We start from the raw sequence: 15,509 nt of genomic DNA on the forward strand, positions 1-15,509 counted from the left end.
AATATTTATTGAGAACCCAGAGAATAGTGTTTCCCATTTACTTAGGCAGTGAAGGATAAAGAAATGGGTCTGGTTCTATCCCTTTGTACACAGACAGAGGAGAGAGTAGCAGGTCTAGAATGAGGAGGACTCATCATCCTAAGTTCAAATCTGGCCTTAAACATTTCTAACTGGACAACACCAGACAAGTCATTCAATCCTATTTGCCTCAGTTTCCTCATTTGTAAAAATGAGCTGGGGAGGTATATGGCAAACTATTTCAGTATCTTTGCCAAAAAACAAAACAAAACAAAACAAAACAAATGGAGTTGCAGAGGATCTGACAATTAAAACTACTGAACAAAAACAACATGACCAAAAATTTGGTCATATCCCAGAGTCTCAGTTCTAGTTTTCTTATCAAGAAATAACATTAAACTAGATTACTTTTAAGGTACCTTCCAACTCTAAATTTTTCTGGTTCTGAGAACTAGCCACATAAGCTACAGTTCAACAATAAATGATTTCATTTCCTTGAGTTCTTCAGAGGTCTACTCAGCATAAAATACTTGCTACCAAGGATGCAAGAACACCAATGTAGTTGATCCAAGCAAATCGTGAGCATTGACTCATATCAGAACATCATTATATATTACTCACATACAGTGAAGATAATATCCCAATAGGTTTTCTCCAAAGGAATTAAATGAAAAGCTTACAGATCTATTATGGGTCCAGTATGAAGTCACTACTAGACACCTAAGACTCTCATTGTAGCTGATTATTATCATAGTCCAGAAGAAGCAAGCTCATCCCTGTACTGACCTCTGGAGTAATCCTGACTTTGACCTGCTTTTTCTTACTAGTTGATGGCTTTCAACTATTAGGGAAGGGGATCAGCTGCTAAGACCACACCAACACAATTTTCTTCATTGAACTCTCAAAGTTTGTTCTTCCCTACTGCCATATGGTAGGAGTCAACATCTTGTGCTATATTTCTTTAGATTTATGATAACCCATAGGGACATTCTTTAGAATTTATGATAATCATAAGAACATAAAAATGACAGGTAGAAGAGAAAAAAAAGAATCATGAATTTTGAGGTAAGTTGTCTTTTTTAAAAATCTTTTTTTTTCATTTTTTAACTTAAATGTCATCTTAACTTCAATTTCAATTTAATTAACTTTAACTTCAAAAATGGTTCCATTTTGCTATAATTTATGTAGTTCCTAAAGTCGGTGTTAGTTTGTTCTATTCCTAAATGGCCATAATTTGTTGCTCCCTTTGCCAAGAAAACCCCAAATAGGGTGATGATGGAGACTGTGACACAATTAAAATTACTGAACAACACCACCACCCTTGGTAGAGAGGGACAACAATCTATGTTCAACCAAAGAGACCATGATACTAATCACCCCAAATATCAATTTCATACATTTCCTTCTCTCCCCAGTAACTCTTCTTTTTGTAACTTTATTTACATGAACATTATCATATTTGAAGACTCTAAGCCAAATTTAAGCAATTTTATAGGAAAAGAAAAACTCTGATCTATTGAAATCATCCCTAAATCTCTTTTGTTAATGTACACATTTTCTCAATGATTATCCTTGGTTTTACTGCAGCATTTGACACTAGTGATGATCATCTTCTCCTGGATATTGTATGTAATCTCTTAAGTTTTCATGACATTGCTTTCTCTTGGCTCTTTTCCTACCTGTCTGAAAACTCATTCTCAGTCTCCTTTGCTGGATCTTCATCCATCAATCCCCCAAGGCTTTATAATGGGTCTTTTCCTCTTCTCTAAACTTATTTCCCTTGCTGATCTCATTAATTCTCATTAGTTCAATTATCATCTTTGATTTATACATCTTTCGACCCTAATCTCACAATTTCAATTGCTTCTTGGATCTCTCAAATTGCTCATCCCATAGGATCTCAAACTCACTATGTCCAAAACTGAACCCATATTCCCCCCAAATTCTCCCCCTTTTCCAACTTTTTTTATTACTATTGAAAGTACCATCAACCTTGTATTGGATTGTAACCTATTCAACATGTAAAGGACTGCTTGCTATCTGGGGGAGGAGGTGGAAGGAGGGAGGGGAAAAATCGGAACAGAAGTGAATGCAAGGGATAATGCTGTAAAAAATTACCCTGGCATGGGTTCTATCAATAAAAAGTTATTTAAAAAATATTAAATATTCCTAAAAACAAACAAACAAAAACCTTGTATTGGGTGGGCTCACAATTTAGTATCATCATTGATTCCTCACACTCACCCCACTATCCAATGTTGCCAAATCTTGTAATTTTTACCTTCCTAATATGTACATACCTATTTCTATCTATCTATCTATCTATCTATCTATCTATCTATCTATTTAACATTCTCTCCACTCCACAGCTACTAAAGAATTTTATCACCTTTACCTGAACTATTACAAAAGCCTTCTCATTCTCCCTGCTTCTTGTCTGTTCCTATTCCAAACCATCCTCCACTCAGATGCCAAAGTGATTTTCCTAAGGCAGACATCTGACCATGTCACCCTCCTCCCATTCCCCAAGTTTCCTATTTCCTCCAGGATCAAACAGAAAAAATTTCTGTTTGGCAATGACACTGACCTTAATTTTCCTCACACATAACATTCAATTTGCTGATCTTATGATTTTGCATTGATTGTACTACCCTCCATACTAACCCCCCATAACTAAAGCATATACTCATTCTCTTCATCTCTTTCCCCCTCCCTCTCTCCCTCTTTCCTTCTATTTCTAGTCCACCATGTTAATATACTATAGTCTGCCCAGATATTTTTATATTGTTGGACAACAGGGATATTATGAACACCTTTGTGTAAATTAATATTTTTAGATTATTCCTTGTTGTACATTCCCCCAAATTGTATTTCTGAGACAGAGGAATGAATAGTAGGACAGCTTATATCACACATTGCCAGATCATTCTCCAGAAAGACAGATCCAATTATAGCATCACTATAATAAACAAGCCTATGTGTCTCTCCCCATCACCACCAATATCAGGCCTTGCCTGTTCTTTGAGTGGATAGTTTTTTGTGTATGATGGTACCACATGGTTTTTAATCTGTATATGCAACAACTTACCCGGCTACCGAAATAAAGATTATGTACTAATTGGCCTAATCAAACCATCAAGACTGGATTCATGGTCAGTTTAAGTTAGTTTGGTTTTATCCTCCTACTTTATTTCATCACCATGAGAATCTGTGTCTATGATGGGAGCACATTTCTCTGCAGAAATACTTACTTTGCCTTAGCTTTGAGATATGGAGAAATAGAATCAAGTGGGCTTAGTCAGCAAGAGGTGACAGTAATAAATAGGGCAGAGTCCAATGTAAAACCATTGGGCCAAAGAGAATTTTTGCATGCCTCATGGGTTTTGAAGAATAAAACTACAAACTATTAGTTAGATGAAGCTTATTATACAATTTTTTGCTGTTGAAAGCCAGTAAAACCAAGCATAAACAAAATAGACTCATAGGTTCTTAAATTGGTTTACTTTCTTTCATGCATATTAATTTACACCATAAGTTTTAGAACTGTTAGATATCTATTTTAGAAGACCTACTTGCTACATGGTTTTTATATAAGTTCTAGAAAGCAGTCTTAGGTAGGAGACAAGGGAGAAAAAGAAAGAGCAGGTTAGGAGGGGGCAAAGAAAAGGGCATCATCTAACAAAAGGAGCAGTGGCTCACATACCTGTGAAACGGAAGTTCACGGATTCTGGAAGACCTGAAAGAACAAGGATATGGATGTAAGTGTTGATATCATTTCTGACTGGGATGGGACATGGATTAAGGAGTCAGGTTGAGGGTATTTCGGGAAAACTGTAGCAGATAGGTGGGGAGAAGTAAAAGCTATCCTAAAATTCTACAATCAGATGCATTTACATGACAATTAACAGTGATTTACAACACATTCTTTCAGACTCCATTTTATCAGTACATAAAATCCTACAAATCTGTGAATGCTAGGGAATAGCATATTAATGACAAAGGTATCAGATGGACCGGTTTCACTAGAGAATTGAATGATCTCTGAGAATTTGACTTATTTCCTAAATTAACAAGAGGAGATTTAACACATGGCATTTACTTCCAAGATAATTTAGGTTCTGTTGTCTCCAAGTTACAGCATGGAATAATGAGCAGAGGAGTATATACTTAGAGTCAGCAAGCCCTGGAGGTTCAAGTCCCAGGGCTGTCTTTTAATAGCTATCTCTTCATAGGTAAGTGATTTGGCTTTCCTGAAGCTCTTGAGTTTTCTCAGCTGTAATTACTGTGGGGCAAAAATGCTTATAAGATCTATCTCACAGACATGATGAGAGTCAAATTAGAAAATGCATGTGCAAAAGCCCTTTAAGAACTTAATTGTTATAAATGCTAGGTACAAATATCTCTCATTTTTCTCCTGTTTAGCTGAGGCTTGGATAGAAAGATTCAGAGGATGAGTCCCTATCCTGCTATTCTTTCTTATTGAATGTTTTGTGCACTACAGCTCAAGCAGATGCTTTTTATACCTCTTGTCCTTCCTTTTGAAGAGGACCAATGACTTCACAGAGGGACATCTTGATTTGAGTGTGAATTAGATTTAAGGAAGGCAAAATTGCACAAAATGTGATTTTCACTCTCTCTTTCAGAGCCATCAAAGTCCAGTGGCAGGATAAAAGCCATCGCCAGTGACGGCCTAGGATGTAGTGGATGATCTTGCCATCTTTTTTTTTTTTATTTTATTTAATAATTACTTTATATTGACAGAATCCATGCCAGGGTAGTTTTTTTACAACATTATCCCTTGCACTCATTTCTGTTCTGATTTTTCCCCTCCCTCCCTCCATCCCCTCCCCTAGATGGCAAGCAGTTTTATATATGTTAGATATGTTTCTTGCCATCTTTCATGTCAGACCAAGCACCTGCTTCAGCTACCTTCATGGCTGTTATAATAAATGTTCTCATCCACTGATTCTACCTGGAGAAGTCTTTACAGGCTCAGGATGGACATCCCCCTAATTCATTGACAAGTTTGAGACCTTTCAATTACCCTTAATCAGGTTTAACCCATCTGCTGAAATGATTTACTAGGATGTGGCTAGTGCATGTACTACAGCTTGTTGGAGGAACAGGTAAAAGTTGGGTGAAAATGGACACCAAAGGAAGATAAGCAGTCCTGAAACCATGGATAACCCAATCCTCCCTGAACTCCCCATACACCCCTCATCCTCTATATAAGCTTATAGGGGATGGTGGAAAGGAATAATTAAGCACCTATTATATATTAGGCATTATGGTGAGTGTTTTATAAATATTATTTCATTTAAACCTCACAATATAACTAGGAGTTAGGTGCTACTATGACCTCCATTATACAATTGAGGAAACTTCAGCAGGTAAAGGTGAAGTTACTTGCCCAAGATTATAAAGCTTAAAGATATCTAAAGCTGGATTTGCACATAGTTTAGAGAAAGCATTCTCAATGCATTTCCCATACAACACAGTAAACAAGGCATTAGTTTTACCTCAACCTGTTTCCATCTGACTCTAAACTCCAATGCTGGGTCTAGGTTTTTAAATATATTTTTAAAGCTTTTTTTTTTTTCAAAACATATGAATAGTTTTCAGCATTCACCCTCGTAAAACCTTGTGTTCCAATTTTTTTTCTTCCCTTCTCCCCACTCCCTTCTCTAGATGGCAAGCAATCCAATATATGTTAAACATATGCAATTCTTTTATACATATTTCCACAATTATCATTCTGCACAAGAAAAATCATATCAAAAAGAAAAGAAAATGAGAAAGAAAACAAAATGCAAGCAAACAACAACAAAGATGAAAATGTTGTGATATGCGCTCAGTTCCCAGTTCTCTCTCTGTATATAGATGGCTCTCTTCATCACAAGTCCATTTGAAATGGCCTGAATCACCTTATTGTTGACAAGAGCCACGTAATCAGAATTGATCATCAACTAATATTGTTGTTGCCATATACAAACGATCTCCTGGTATTACTCACTTCACTTAGTTCATTAAAGTCCCTCCTGGCCTCTCTGGAATCATCCTACTGGTCATTTCTTACAGAACAATAATATTCCATAATATTCATATACCACAATTTATTCAGCCATTCTCCAATTGATGGATATCAATTCAATTTCTAGTTTCTTGCCACTATAAAAAGGGCTGCCACAAACACTTTTGCACATGTGGGTCCTTTCCCTCCTTTATAATCTCTTTGTGATACAGGCTCAGTAGAAACACTGATGGACCAAGGGTATGTACAGTCTGATAGTCCTTTGGGCATAGTTCCAAATTGCTCTCCAGAATGGTTGGATCCATTCACAACTCCAACAATGTATTAGTGTCCCAGTTTTCCCACATTCCCTCCAACATTTATCCTTATCTTTTCCTGTCATTTTAGGCAATCTGAGAGGTGTGTGATGGTGGATCTCTATGATTGGAGATGAATATTTGTACTCTCCATCTTCCATCTAAAACTCTGCTTGGTTTAAACTCCATGAAATAAGATGTTCCCTCAATACTAAGACTGTTTTCTTTTTGTAGCCTCAGTACTTAGCACAATGCCTGGCACCTAGTAAATGCTTCACATATGTATACTGAATTGAATTGACTATAGATAAGCATTATCCCTGGGTAGTTATAGGACTACATCTTTTTATAAGGGTTTTCCATTCTAGTTTGATGTATTTGTTGAATTCTCAAGGATATTTGAAGGTTTGTATTCATAAGAAAGGGAAATTTGACATATGCAAGTTTAAAAACTACAATGAATTTTTGTGGTATAATTCTCACCATCAATCATAGCTTGCTAAATATTTGACAGATGCAAAATTTTTGCAATCTTCAGGAATATTTTTCATGACTTGCATTATTTTTCTGCATCATCAATATTGATATTTAAGACTAAGTTCCTTAAGAATAATTGTTTTGTCATTTCTGGTGGCAATTACCTGATCCTGAATCATTATCTTAACCTCCTACATTTCTATAAATAAATCTATATAATTCAATTATTTGTTTCTTGGTCCTTAATAAATATACTGCTGATTAAATTCATGTGAATATTACCCATTAAATATCTTGCAATTCCTCCCTGGGATCTTTGACATTTCATAGATCCTCCATGAAGATAAACCACTTTCAATAACAGTCAACAAATCCAGCAGCATATACCTGTTGTCAAGTTTTACAATTGCTTCAAGAAATCACATCTGTTGCAAAATTATTTCTAAAAATTTTTGACCCTTTTATAGGGTCATTCTAAACTTCGAATGAAACATATTTTTTTGGCCTACCAACATGGCAATTTGTTTTGTTTAACTATTCAAATTTTATTACAAGGGTTTTAGTTTTTTAAATTTTAATTTAATTAGAATGTAGAGCTATGTTCATTTTTTTTCTGTTTCTTTTTTCTGTGGTTTTTCCCTTTTATTCTGATTTTTCTCTTCAAACACAATTCGTGAGGAAATGTGTATTTTAAAAGCTAATATATATGTATAACCAGAAAAAATAAAACAATTAATAAAAAATTTTCAAGGAAAAAAAGAAAAAAAATTTAATTTAATTAAAAATATTGTAGGGGTTGTTGGGGTTTTTTTTATGCTTTTTTCCTCTAATGTTATACATATCATTGAGCCAAGAATATATGTTAAGACTCAATTTACATAATATTAATTGTTCTAAATATGATCATTCCATTGGGCTTTAATTTCAATATGCCAGTAAGTATATTAACACACATAATGAGAATATCTTCAATTCCTATATTTCCTGTGCTTTGCCTAAAAAAGAACATAGTATTTTGTTCATTGATTCATATTTAAGTTCAAATTCTTCAATTTCTATTCTTCTTTGGGGAACATTAAGAATTGTATATTTATCAAGTCTAAATAACATTAGAGAAAGTCTGACAAGATATAATAAGGGTTTAACGAGCTTTTCAGTTGAGCTATGTAATGATGTCATTCATGTAGATGAAATAATTAATACAATATTTTGGTAGTATTGCCTTTTTCATTTGAAAGCCATATTTAGTTCTATTCATGAATGATGTTAGTGGATTTAACGGGATGCAGCAGAACCAAAGTGGCTTAAACTATCTTTCTGGAAGATGTAATACTTGTATCAATTATTCTTAACATTAGTATGTTGATAGCGTATTTAAATAGAGAATCGTTTTCCATATGGACATTAACTGTCCTAGAGTTGTCACTAAGTTTAGATATATTTTGTATATTTGCAGTAGCTGATTAAGCCCAAATGTGCAAATAAATCAAAGGCTTTGTGACATTTGACAAAAGGAAGTACAAATGTCACTTAGCTTTCTGGTACCTCATTTAATAACCACAGAATTGATAATGAGTTTTTCTTTACAAAACTGAAACTTTTGGCTTACTATTTTTGTTCTTCAATTTGTTTTCTTATATTTATATATTTGTTGTATGATACAATCCAATAATGTTTGATATAAATTATATTTGATATTAATATTCAGTTGGCTTCTATCTGGAGGAAGTCCTTAATATTCTCACCTTTATATAATAAATGAGATGTTTTCTATTAATAAAGATGGGATCAGAACTATAATTGACTTAGCTCTTCTCAGCAATACGATGATTCAAGACCATTCCAAAAGACTCATGATGGAAAATGCAATCCATATTCAGAGGAAGAACTGATGGAGTCTGAATGCAGATTGATGCACATCAATTTTCACTTACTGTATTTTTTATGGTTTTCCTTTTTGTTCTGTTTCTTCTTTCACAACATGACTAATATGGAAATAAATTTTATATAATTGCACCCATATAAGTAATTTCAAATTGCTTACCATATTAGGGAGAATGAAGGAGAAGCAGGAAGTAAAAAATAAAGAAAGATAGGATCAGACTTGCAACAAAGAGGAAGCTAGTAATTAAAATGCCACTGTGCAGTGCTTGAGCCAACGATTATCGATCTTATCTGGCCCCATCAATTTCCAGTTCTACAGAGAAGCTTCCAGAATCATTTCCTTTGCTATAACCATTGTATTGTTCATTATTTAATGATACACAAGCCTTCTGTGTTTCCTCTCATTCAATTTGTGCTTTTATTATGCTGGACTTCTTTCAAGCTTATAAACAAGCAAAAATTTTCCATATTCTTCTTTGGGGCATCTTTCTCACCTCTTTGACTCTAAAATATATATAGGTTTAGCTTTTGAGTGATATTCAATTATTTTGTGTCTGTGCCACTTTAATTCCTAATATGCCTTCACCTTTTAGCTGTCATTTTTAATTAACTGTTAATTAAAAGTATCAAGAATTTAATTTTTTTTCCTAGATTCCACTCTGCATTTCTTCTCTACTGCCTTTAATCAGACAATATGGTGTTCAAGTATTCTTTTGTGTGTACCAGCTAGATATTGATATAATTTTTCAATTTCTTTCCAAGGGTCTTCAATAGTTTTCTCTAAGAGATTTTTCTATGATAGTATTTCATGTTTGCCCTTGGGAAAAGTCCTCAATAGCTTCTTTCATCCTATGGTCCTTGCCATGGCAACAGCCACAGCATGTCCTGTTATGTACAAATGTTTGTCAAATACGATGTCAAATTTTGTGATTGTGTCATTCACAATCATTCTGACAGAGAAATAATCTATTTTCTTACTTGGTAAATTAATTTTGGACAACTATGTAACACGGTGGATAGAATGCTGGCTCTGGAGTCAGGAAACATGAGTTCAAATATGACCAGTCTCAGATATTTTCTAGCTGTGTGACCCTGGCCAAGTCACTTATCCCTGTTTGCCTCACTTTCTTTATCTGTACAATGAGATGAAGAAGGAAATATCAAATTACTCTTGTGTCTTTGCCAAGAAAATCCCAAATGGGATCACAAGGAGTCAGCCATGGCTGAAATGACTGAACAACTACAAGTTTATTAATTAGATTTATTGAATCAAACTTGACTGGAATCATTTTTACTATCCAGATCATTATGAAGCAGACCTTCTAGAATTTATATTAAAAGTAAATTTTCAGTAATTTCAGGATCTCCTGCTCTTCCCTCTTGAAATTTAAGTAACATTTCAATTTTTGCCTTTGTTTTTATCTAATTTGGGCTGGGGAATGAAGTTTCTGAAAGTAACTATAATGATCATGATTTAGCTGTACCTTTGATTTCATTGGTGTAGTAAATTCTTAGTAAGGAAATTCCAAATAACACTACTGTTAAGTCCTTCCTGCAAAATTTATAGTCCTAGAGACTCAGTATCTGGGATAATGAGAAGATAAATAATTTACCCAGCCACACAGTTAGAAAACCAGCTGTCCTCACACATGTACTGCTCCATTCCAGAGGTGGAACATTATACAAGAAACTCTTTACATTTGTATAGACTACAAGGGAACAGGATTGAAAAGTTTCTCATAAAGACCACAAGGAAACCATATTGGAAAGCTTCAGATTTGCTGCAAATCACAGAATTAAACATGAGTGGGAACTCACAACTGCTGCTCTTTAAATTCAGCTGAAAACTTTCTTTTCCTTTTTTTTAATTTTCTTCCTGGAATTCTTACTCACGCCAGGACATTTTTTGAACACAGAAGGTAAGGCAGAAGGAAATTTTTAAAGCACCTGTTACAATGGGTACTATTCTAAGGACTTTACAAATACTATCTCATTTGATCATCCTAACACCCTTGCAAAGTAGATGGTGTTACTGGTCCCATTTTACAGCTGAGGAAACTGTGACAGAGATTGTGACATGTCCAGGGTCTTCCTGACTCCAAACAGAATGCTCCATCCATTGTACCACCTATCTACCTCTGGGTAGCCTATAGGCTTCAAGGTTTATTGTTTTGAATATCTATGATAGCTTTAAAAACTACACAGAAAGCATAATAAATGTTTAGAAATATGTTTAGAAGAACTGCACATGTTTAACATATATTGAATTACTTGTTATCTGACCAGCGGGCTGATTTCAGAGAGACCTGGAGAGACTTATGTGAACTGATGCTAAGTGAAATGAGCAGGACCAGGAGATCATTGTACATAGCAACAAGAAGACCATACAATAATCAATTCTGGTGCATGTGGTTCTCTTCAACAATGAGATGTGAAAAGAGTCATCTACATCCAGCACCCAGAGAGAGGATTGTGAGAACAGAGTGTGGACCACAACATAGCATTCTCATTCTCTCTGTTGTTGTTTGCTTGCATTTTGTTTTCTTTCTCAGTTTTTTTCTTCTTTCTTAATCTGATTTTTCTTGTGCAGCAAGATAACTATATATACATATATTGGATTTAACATATATTTTAACATATTCAACATGTGTTGGACTACCTGCCAGCTAAAGGAGGGGGTGAGGAGAAGGAAGGGAAAATTTGGAACAAAAGGTTTTGCAAGAGTCAATGTTTAAAAATCATCCATGCATATGTTTTGTAAATAAAAAGCTTTAATAAAAAAATAAAAATGTAAAAAAAAAAAAAGAATTACGTGTTATCTAGGGGAGGGGATAGGGGAAGAGAGGGAGAAAAAATATGGAACACAAGATTTTGCAATAGTGAATGCTGGAAACTATTCATATGTTTTGAAAATAAGAAGCTTTTAAAAATACATTAAAAACATAAGAGACACAGCATTCGAGTTCACAGTCAGATGGAAATAGGTTGAGGTTCAAGTAACCTATATTAGATTACTTGCTGTCTAGAGAAGGAGGATAGGAGAAAGGAAAGAGAAAAAAAATTGGAACACAAGGTTTTGCAAGGATGAATGCTGAAAACTATCTTTGCATGTATTTTGAAAAATAAAAAGATATTAGTGTAAAAAAGTTGAAAAAAGGCTTGTGAGGAAACCTTCTAAAAATCCTCCTCTCTAGTGGGTTGATGTTTCTACACACCTAAAAAAGCAATCACAGAAGATACTTTTTTATTGTAAGGCAGAGAAAAGGATGGTTTATTTATGTTTTTGTTTATTTGTTTGATGTTGAATTTATGAATCAAAATAAAACACAGTTCCTATTATTATAGAAGAATGGAGAATATAAACTAAAGTTAGACAAGTTGAGAATGATTTCAATAAATAGCTGACTTTCTTTGTGAGAAAGTTTATGCTGCTACATTTAGGGAATAAAAGATCCCTAAGATACAGAAAAAATATCATGAATAACTAGCAGAGCAGAATTTACAGCAAAAATAGGTCCTGTGGCTACAATAGAATTAATAATAGAGAATTTTTTCCCTTAAAAGTCAGCTTTACCCTTTGATCCAGCACTGTTACTACTGGGCTTATATCCCAAAGAGATCTTAAAGAAGGGAAAGGGACCTGTAGGTGTGAGAATGTTTGTGGCAGCCCTCTTTGTAGTGGCCAGAAACTGGAAACTGAGTGGATGCCCATCAGCGGAGAATGGCTGAATAAACTGTGATATATGAATGTTATGGAATATTATTGTTCTATAAGAAATGACCAACAGGATGAATACAGAAAGGCCTGGAGAAATTTACATGAAGTTATGCACAGTGAAATGAGCAGGACCAGGAAATCATTATATACTTCAACAACAATACTATATGATGATCATTTCTGATGGACGTGACCATCTTTAACAATGAGATGAACCAAATCAGTTGCAATAGAGCAGTAATGAATTGAACCAGCTACACCCAGCAAAAGAACTCTGGGAGATGACAATGAACCATTACATAGAATTCCCAATCCCTTTATTTTGTCCGCTTGCATTTTTGATTTCCTTCACAGGCTAATAGTACACTATTTCAAAGTCCAGTTCTTTTTGTACAGCAAAATAACTGTTTGGACATGTATACATATATTGCATTTAACATATACTTTAACATATTTAACATGTATTGGTCATCCTGCCATCTGGGGGAGAGGATGGGGAAAAGGAGAGGAAAAATTGGAACAAAAGGTTTTGCAATTGTCGATGCTGAAAAATTACCCATGCATATAACTTGTAAATAAAAAGCTATAATAATAATAAAAAAGTCAGCTTTATATTGAAAGTGTTAAACAGATCAACCCTACTGGTACCTTTACTGTTGAGGCTATGCAGATAATGCTATGATAAATAGAGATCTCCCTCATTTCAGTTGAAAAATGGAGAATGTATAGAGTTCAGAGATAAATAGTGATCTTGATTAAAGGAAAGGCAAATGGATCCTAAGGAAAAAATACATAAAAATGGCACAGAAGGGGCTAAGGGAAAGATCAGAATAAGCTTATCACTGGCAACAACAAGGAGATATTTTGTTTTCTATTGGGGAGAAGGGCAAGTACGTTACCAGTAAAGGAGAAAGCCATGATCTCTTGGAGATGGGGAGCCGCAGTGGGAGGCCGGTACAAGATTTTTCCTTGGTTAACATCTGCCTGAGTGAAATACTGAATGGGGAAATGAGGTCTGTCTTTGTGCTCGATGATACCTGAAAGAGATTATACGAAGTTGCATCAGCACCAAGGCTGCTGCTTGATGGGAAGATTACCATTATCTCAGGATGGGCACAGAGGCTCCTGACCAGGACAATGGCCTTGATTCTCCAGTGACATATCTAAGATCACAGAGGGAATCATCTGACTAAGTCTAAATGCTTCAGCCTCTCGTCTAGGAGATGGCAGACTCTCTGAACATAAGCAGCAGAGAAATGGCAGAAAGGGAAGCCCTTCCCAACAAGGGAAGATCCTTCCCAACAAGAGAAGCTCCTTCCCTAGCTGAGCTTTATCCCAGTAGTGGAGCCCACAATCCCTCCTTCCTCTGTCAGCCCTCTTCTCTGTACAAAAGCTTAGCTATCGATGTTTTTTATTTAAGCAGAAACAAAACCAGACACAATTTTCTCTCTGGATACAGAACTAACACTTTAGACATCACAATAGGGGCTAAGCCATGATCCAGCAGCACCTGGACCTCACAGGACATTTTTGGATCAAGCCCGTTTCCTGTCACACTTGCCTTCATTTGGACGCAAAGGAGCAGTGATGTTATATACAATCTTTCCACTTGGACTCATGGAGTCGACAAAAGAAAGATGGTGGGGCTGTATCACACTCAGCCGATCTTCCTGAACCTAGAACACAGAGAACAGAATATAAGGATTTTAATGAAAAAACCAGAACAAAAATGAGGGAAAGACATCACTATTCATATAATGCCTACTTTAATGCCAGGAACTGTGCTATGGGCTTTCATAAATGTTATTTAATTTAATTCTCACAATAACCCTGGGAAAGGGGTGTTGTTATTATCCTGATTTTTACAGATGAGGAAATTGTAGACTGTAGTCTCCGATGCTATGATGAGGGCATTAAACTAATTTCTAATTTTAGGCCTAATTAACTCTAATTTATTTGCTTACCAGTTGACTCCATACTTTGATGGATCCTTACTTTTTAACAGTATGCATACTCCCCCTCCCTTGATGCAAATTGCATTCTCTCCTCATTTTATATAATTCACATCTATGTCTTCCCATAAATTATCCTCCAACTAACTGCCCGATGTGCTTGTTCTTGCTCTGATTCCCTTAAAATCTCAAAGGTACGAATATTTAACTTTCATTCTCATTTCATGGCTGGCCCACATCTTTTTCAAGACATCCATTTCCTCAACGATGGCTTTTATTGTACTTTTTGTCCACAAATTGTTGATGGATTCCAGTTAAGAGAAGTATAAATGAACAGCCACAATTCTTATCCCTCTATATGGTGCCTCTGCTTTCTCCTTTGGATTTCTGCTGGTATCTACTCCAGGGAGGCATATTTTTGATCAGCTATTACCTACATAAAGCTCAGACCACTAAGAAGTGTGTAAATAAGACTTAGCAATGGATCACAACAACTCAGCTATTATTAATTAGCCTTTGAAGGCCCTGGAGAACCCAGCTCTATAAGGACTGAAATGCTGGAGAGCTCAGTCTTTACCAATGTCCTTTTATTTTCAAAATTACAGTCTAGCAATATCAATAAATGAATATCTCCATACAAAAAGAGAGTTGAATATAAAATTTATTACATAAAGATAGTGTATTTATTAGATTGTTTCTTTAATACATAAATTAAGTTTAATATGGCAGTACTAACACTGTTCTATTTGTCTGTGTTCCAAAAGCACAGGTGGATAGTAGCAAATAGAGCACTGGACCAGTCTAGAGAATTTCTGTTCATATCCAGCCTCAGACCCTTCCTACCAAGTAACAACCATTTCCTTCAGTTTCCTCAATTGTAAAATGGGGCTAAAAACAGCAGCTACCTTGGAGTTGCTGAAGATCAAATATAATATTTGTAAAGCACTTAGCACAATATTTGGTATATAAGTGGGCACTTTATAAATGTTGACTATTATCATTATTACTTTTTTCTAAATGTTTCACTCACACTCTTTATATCTCTGCCTCTGTCTGTCCCTCCCTCCTCTCTCTCTCTCTTTCCCTCCACCCCCTTCCACCTAACTCTATCACTGCTCCATTGGCTCCCCTCT

The 15,509-nt window shown here is 35.2% G+C and overlaps 1 protein-coding gene across 1 annotated transcript in view; it reads right to left on the reverse strand.

Annotated features, from left to right (window-relative positions):
* The window catches only part of FRAS1 (Fraser extracellular matrix complex subunit 1), a 360,951-nt gene that overhangs the window by 125,074 nt on the left and 220,368 nt on the right, over positions 1-15,509 (reverse strand). Inside the window, exons 31-33 of the mRNA XM_051966720.1 lie at positions 13,986-14,100; positions 13,324-13,461; positions 3,722-3,754 (exon numbers count right to left, since the gene is read on the reverse strand). Coding sequence (XP_051822680.1) covers positions 3,722-3,754; positions 13,324-13,461; positions 13,986-14,100 — 286 coding nt within the window. The remainder of the gene's footprint in view (positions 1-3,721; positions 3,755-13,323; positions 13,462-13,985; positions 14,101-15,509) is intronic.

This window comes from Antechinus flavipes, chromosome 6, assembly GCF_016432865.1.
Source record: "Antechinus flavipes isolate AdamAnt ecotype Samford, QLD, Australia chromosome 6, AdamAnt_v2, whole genome shotgun sequence".
Taxonomy (NCBI): Eukaryota; Metazoa; Chordata; class Mammalia; order Dasyuromorphia; family Dasyuridae; genus Antechinus; species Antechinus flavipes.